A 6,679-nucleotide genomic window follows, 5' to 3' on the forward strand; every position below is an offset into this window, starting at 1 on the left:
TTCATTGTCAGTCATTTAATTTTAATTGAATGATTGTCTAGTCGGTTAAGGGGGCAAAGCTAAGCATTGAATTGATGAATGTGTACCTTAGTTGTTAAAGACTCTTTCAATGTTTTTCATATGCTGAGATGCTGTAAGACTGCTATCTGTCAAAAAACCTTCATCAGAGTTATATGAATTCTTTAATGATGATATAATTAATGTAAACTATTTCTGCAAGTATATTCAAAATTACAATTCTGTTTTGATATTTACATCTTTTAAATACAAGCAGAATTCACATCTGAATTGTCTGATTATTGATTATTTGATATCATTTCAAATACAAAGAGAATTCTATCATCTGCAAAAGCTGTTAAAGTCTAAATCAGATGAAAATATTTATTTTACACAAATGTAAATTCACAATCTGCAGTTTAATGTGAATATTATAAATGATGTGAATTTTGCTATACATTCTAATGTGTTTAATCATATCTATATTGTGTTGTTTGCTGTTTGTTCATTTGCTTTTCCATGTTCTTCTTTTATATTGTTGACTGTTAACATTTTTAACATTAAATTTTTTATTCAATTTTATCAGTCTGCATGAGAGATACTACACAGCAGTTTTATTGTGTGTATTGATTTGAACTCTATTCTACAGCTGAAGACAGGCAATGACTACTGCTGTGAGAATCTATCTACTGTTTCAGAGATTGCAGTTGTTCTACAGAACACTTTCAGCAGCACTCATCATTTTCATATCATTTTTTTAACATTATAACAGCTCAGTGCTGATTTGAGCTTCATATATATTGATTTTTACAATTCATTATATTGTGCACTGCATTATATTTTACTTTTTTCTTCTGAAGATTATGATTGATACATTGATATGAATGTACTTATATTTGCAGATTTTCCATCTTCCTGCAACAACTTTAATGATAATGTTGATGATGATGCTATTGATGATGAAGATGAGTGTGATAGCTGTAATCTGACTCTGCATATATAATATGCATATCATCTTTCTCAATGAAATGGTGTTGATGCTCGTCTTTTCTGAGCTGGACATCTTTTTCAGCAGTATTTAATTAATGTCTATATCAATTTTGATGAACAACAACTGAATTGAGTCTATACTCATCAATCTGAAATTCATGCTGATCAATATGATGATCTATGTGATGTTATACATACAGATGATATAGACTGTGAGCAGTTTAATCATTATATGATATTATCTGCTTTTCTGTAAGAGATAGGTTATAGAAATAGTTATAAGAGTAATATGAACTACGTATAAAGATATTTAAAAGATAACAATTTCTATTATTAAAAGCTAATCGCTGATCTCCTCTATCTACAGATATCAGTGAGCATTATATAGACAATGTTGCCACCACACTACATTTTTTTCTATTGTCATATATTTATTCTCTAATATAAATATCTCTATTGCATCTATTACAATTATCTGCTTTCTTTAAAAACCTGGTTTTCAGAGTTTTTTATTGTAATATGTGAAGTTTATAATATGTGCTGTGTGGTTGGTATTGGACAAAATTCGCAAAATTAAACTGAATTAACTACTGAGGTTAATTTCAAAATACTACTATCTCAGAAGAATGTTTTTTCAGTTCTGATGTTATTGCAGTTCAATCATGATTTAAACACAATCTCTGAACCACTTTCCTTTAACTTTTACATCAAAATTGTACTCTAATGAAATCATCACTAACATCACTATCAACAATTTTTTATGTAAAAGAGATTACATCAATTTATTAAGCAAAGTACACTGTATCTTCTCACATGATTATTATTGTAAAATTCGAAGTTTTGATTGCATGATTGTGTAATACACTTGCTTATTATTTCTTTATTATATTATCTTTGCTTATTCTTATCTCTTTCCATTATGTTCTCGCTACCGCTATTTCTATATATATATATATATATATGGATGTATGTATTTTCCATATCATCTTTTTTTTTTTTTTTTTTTTTTGTTAATGATTAGCTACTACTACTACTACTACTACTACTACTACTACTACAATTATTATTGTTATTATCATTCACTATGCTATTTACTATCTTTCATTATTCACTCTTTATATTGTTATCGCCTCTCACAATTTCTAATCATTTAATTTTTAAGACATGATCTGTTGAGTAATAGTCATGATCTTTACTCACAGCATTCACTGTATTTGTGTCACTGCTGAATCATAAGCAATAAACATCAATGAATAAAATCATGAAATATACATCTCTGCCATTAAAAGTGTGTAACAAACATCATTCTTCTTTATAAAATCAAATTTAAAATATAATTTAGAAGAGGACACCTCTTCTGAAGATTTAAATGCAATTGAAATTGAGAAGATAGCTGTGATTAGAAGAATTAAAAAGTTACAGACTGAGAAGAAATTATGATAACTTTAATATTGATGCAATATTTTATTATAAAAATTGAATGAAACAATTTCAATCATTTAAAATACATTTAAAACATATCTGAAGCATGATAAAAATGCAATTAATGTGAATTATAACTGCAAAAACATCATAAACATTTTCAGATTATTGAAATCTACACTATAAACATCTAACATATTAATGAAAAGCATTGTGATTACTGTCAATGAAAGATGTAGTCAGGTACCACTTTGGCAATTAAAACTTTGAGATCTCAGTATGAGTAGTCATCTTTTGCAGAGAAATGTGGCCCCGGTGGCTGAATGGGTAATGCGGCCACCAGGTAGCGCCTTGGCGTGGGGACACAAGGCATGTGGGTTTGAAACTCACAAGGGGACAACATTACATTCAGAGCCAACTTCTCAGCTTCTAAAATAAAGAAATGTGACTTGCTAAGTAGATATCTTCAGATAAATCTATTATCTGATTTAGTTTATTGTTTTTGAGTTGAAAATCTGTATTGTGAGTATCAAATTCTCTCTTTCATTAATTTTTCTATATTTCTGTTATATTCTTGACATCATTCAACACTAAGCATTCTTTCTGTATAACCAACTCTTGCCTGTATTTAACATCACACAAGGAGTCGTCATAAGCACTGCTTGCATACGAGTATAATGAAAGAATAATAATAATAATAATAATCCTCCCCAGCCACTACCCCTGCAAAAATAAACACATACCCGTGCATAATGCGCCTCAAAAGAGGCGTATCACACACTTAACATCATTATCAATATATTAACATTGTTAATAACATTATTTATCTATTGAATCATAAATTCAGAAAGAGGAAAGAGGAAAAGAAAATAGAAATTAAAAAGAATTATTCACAAAGTTGCAAAATTTTCTTGCAGAAATATAAATCTCACAATATTTCTAAATGTTGAGTTGTAATACATATCAAAAATCAATATTTCTCAGTTTGAGAGCATAATGTTCACACAGAATTCAATTGTTGTATGTCATATAATTAGAGTTAAAGTAATACAACAAATGAACAATGAATGATCTTATATGAAAATGAGTTAATGATGTATTTGATCACACTAATAATGTCACTGACAAAGATCATCAATAATAATATGTGATAAGTATCAATCAGAGAACAATTTACTTAAAATCATAATATTCAAGAAAACTCATTTCAATAAAAGAAAGGAGAGGAAGAATCAATAAAGAAGTTTAAAATTTTTTTTTGAAAATAAAAAAATTATAGCAAAAGAGCAAGAAGTTTTGATGATGATTAAATTGAAAAAAATGAGAAATTTTCAAAGAAAAAGAAATTCCTTTTGCTTCTTAATATGTGATAAGTATCAATCAGAGAACAATTTACTTAAAATCATAATATTCAAGAAAACTCATTTCAATAAAAGAAAGGAGAGGAAGAATCAATAAAGAAGTTTAAAATTTTTTTTTTTTTTTTTTTTTTTTGAAAATAAAAAAAAATTATAGCAAAAGAGCAAGAAGTTTTGATGATGATTAAATTGAAAAAAATGAGAAATTTTCAAAGAAAAAGAAATTCCTTTTGCTTCTCTGCATACAATCTCTAGTAATTAAAGCAGACCATTCTCAATAAATTTACACAACTACCCACGAACGTAGGGGTACATTTGAATTTTCCACTTTTCCAACTGTTTTTCGTATAATTTTAACCCTCCAACCCGTTCAATATCATCGCACGCCCTCTGCGATCTCTCTACGTGTGTGTACTGCACAGGTTGAGTGGTCATGGAGCCCTCAACGCCCTCCCGTCCGCCCAAGGACATCGACACGGCCTACACCAGGCCACTGGAGCCGGAGTCACCGGCCAATTTTGTCGCTGGAAAGGTTGGCAAGAGGCAGAGGAAGACTGTCACAATGCCTCCCCCAGTCCTCAAAGGAGCCAGCGACAGCATCCCCACGGCCACCTCTCGGCTGCAGAAGCAGTTTGAGGAGGCTCAGCAGCAACAGAACCTGCAGCAGAAGGCCCTCATCAGATTGGCGAAGACTCTGGACAGCTGGGTTGAGGAGGAGAAGCAGCCAGTCAGTCAGAACTTTGCCCGAATCTTCTGTGAGAGGTTTGTCAAGTATGTGACAGCAGATCTGAGTGCAGCATCAATTCTGAGAGGGGGTGCTGCCCCGGATACTCATCCGCAGCCAAATGCAGCAAAGACAGCTGCGAGGGAGCCGACTACCTGGGCGGGTGTTGCTCAGAGGGGGAAAAACTCTGCCCTCCCTGGGGTTGCCCCTGCCAAGACTGCGGCTTCCTCGGCAGGCAGGGCTAGTGGAGCGAGCCTGCAGCCCAAAAGCGCCAGTCAGCCAGGGGGCCCCACAGGGGGCACAAAACAGCAGGAGGACCCACGAGTCCTCGTCACCCTCCAGCCAGAGAAACGGGTCGCCCGGCTACAGCCATATGCTGTGCGGCAGGCAATCGCTGCAAACATTCAGGGGGTGGGGGATGTGGCCAATGTGCCGAAGGTGGAGCCCACCAGGACAGGTTGGGCGATCACACCAAGCGACAGAGGCATACGCGACGCTCTGACCACTGAGAAGGCAGTGGCTACTCTCTGTGAAGTCCTTGGCGCCACGGAGATCCGGCTACCAGAGCGGTGGTACAATTATGCTGTCCCAGGGGTCCCAGAATTTGTCCAGGACTGGGAAGGGGCAAGAATCCCCACAGACAAGATGATTGAGGGAGAGGTTCTGGCTCAGGCAAAGGTAAAGCCAGTGAGCTGTCGACCCTCGCGTCATGGGGTGAACCCCAAGACAGGGAAGATTACATGGATTGTCTCCTTCCTTGCCCCGGTAAAAGGCTTCTCACTCTTCAATGCCAGTGAGAGGGCCAGGCTGATTGAGAAACGGCCTTTGACAGTGAGACATAACCCAGGATGCCAGGGGTTCTGCCACCCACCAAAGTGTGCGCGACTGGCAAGATGCTCCAACTGCAGTGAGCCCACAAGCCAGCATGAGGGGCCAACAGGCGCGGAGTGCAAGAGAGCGCCAAGATGTGCCAACTGCTGCCAACCCTACCCAGCTGGGCATCAGCACTGCCCTGCCGCACCCAGGCGCGTGAATGGCACCCTCAGGCGCCTAACTCAAAAAGAGCTAGCAGCTGTTCGCCGCCTTGGCGACAGGTGCCACAGGGATGCTCAGGAGCGGCAACCCCCGCCAGCACAGCCAGCACCAATGGTCGCAGTGGTGGTGCCTACACCAACCGCTCAGTCAACCCAGTCAACACAGCCCGCTGGGCTAGCACCCCGCAAGCGGGCGGCGACTCAGAGTTCCATCAGTGAGGAGGGTGCCACCTGGCAGATGGCCCGCACCAGGCGACGCTCAGCTCGCACAGCAGTGCGGCAGCACAGCCAAGCAGCTAAAGAACAGTCTGACTCCAGCATGCAGATGGCAGGTCTGGAGGTCTTCAACCTCATCCCGCAGGTGGACTTCGGCAGCAGCTCACCAAGTGACTCCTCATGCTAGGACACCAACACCAGCGACGCGGCTGGCGCCGCAGGAACAACCAGCAGGAAAATCGCCCCCTGCAGGTCTTCTGGGCAAATACAGCCAGGGCAGCCCCCTGTCACACAGCAGCTTTGCAGCTTGCTTTCGAGCAGCGCTGTGAAGTGATCTGTATACAGGAGCCATACACACACCCTGGCACCAAGACTTCTAACCACCCAGCGTATGAGTGCTTTGCGCCTATAGACCGCTGGGATGACACTAACCCGGAGCAGCGAGAGGAGGAGAGGCCCCGGGTCATGACATATGTACGCAAGGGCTCAAAGACAAGGGCACAGCAACACCGGTCTGTGCAAAGCAGGGATCTGCTATGGGTCAGTGTAAATGGCTGCCACATTCTCAATGTGTACAGACAGCCTGGGACAGACGCAGTCATGGACTATCTGACCAATCTGAGCCCACCAGCCCGCTGTCTGATAGGTGGGGATATCAACGTACGGCATGATGCCTTTGAACCAGGGGCAGTGAATCTGCACCGGGGCGGGGAGCTTGTCCAATGGGCCAGTGAACATGGGATGGACTTTGTGGGAGAGATAGGGGTTCCAACTCATGCAGCAGGTCATGTGATTGATCTCACCTTTTCCAATGTGGCCTTTGCTTCCACTACAGTGCGTCAAGATCTACACTGCGGCTCAGATCACCAGTCTATGATCACTATGCTGCCAACAACACCTCAAACACAGCCGAGTGATGCTCGGATCGAATTCCCACC

The 6,679-nt window shown here is 39.6% G+C and overlaps 2 protein-coding genes across 2 annotated transcripts; one reads left to right on the forward strand and one right to left on the reverse strand.

The window, feature by feature from the left end:
• Positions 1–4,200: 4,200 nt before the first annotated feature.
• Positions 4,201–5,928, forward strand: HCAG_08328 (predicted protein; the record flags this gene model as incomplete). Its single annotated transcript, XM_001536496.1, has 1 exon — positions 4,201–5,928. One exon carries the CDS (start codon positions 4,201–4,203, stop codon positions 5,926–5,928), a length of 1,728 nt encoding a protein of 575 aa, XP_001536546.1.
• A 347-nt stretch (positions 5,929–6,275) lies between these two features.
• HCAG_08329 (predicted protein) lies at positions 6,276–6,479 on the reverse strand (the record flags this gene model as incomplete). The annotated part of the gene is made up of 1 exon (XM_001536497.1): positions 6,276–6,479. One exon carries the CDS (start codon positions 6,477–6,479, stop codon positions 6,276–6,278), a length of 204 nt encoding a protein of 67 aa, XP_001536547.1.
• Between the last annotated feature and the right edge of the window lie 200 nt (positions 6,480–6,679).

This window comes from Histoplasma capsulatum, genomic scaffold (genome assembly GCF_000149585.1).
Source record: "Histoplasma capsulatum NAm1 scaffold_11 genomic scaffold, whole genome shotgun sequence".
NCBI classification, from domain to species: Eukaryota; Fungi; Ascomycota; class Eurotiomycetes; order Onygenales; family Ajellomycetaceae; genus Histoplasma; species Histoplasma mississippiense.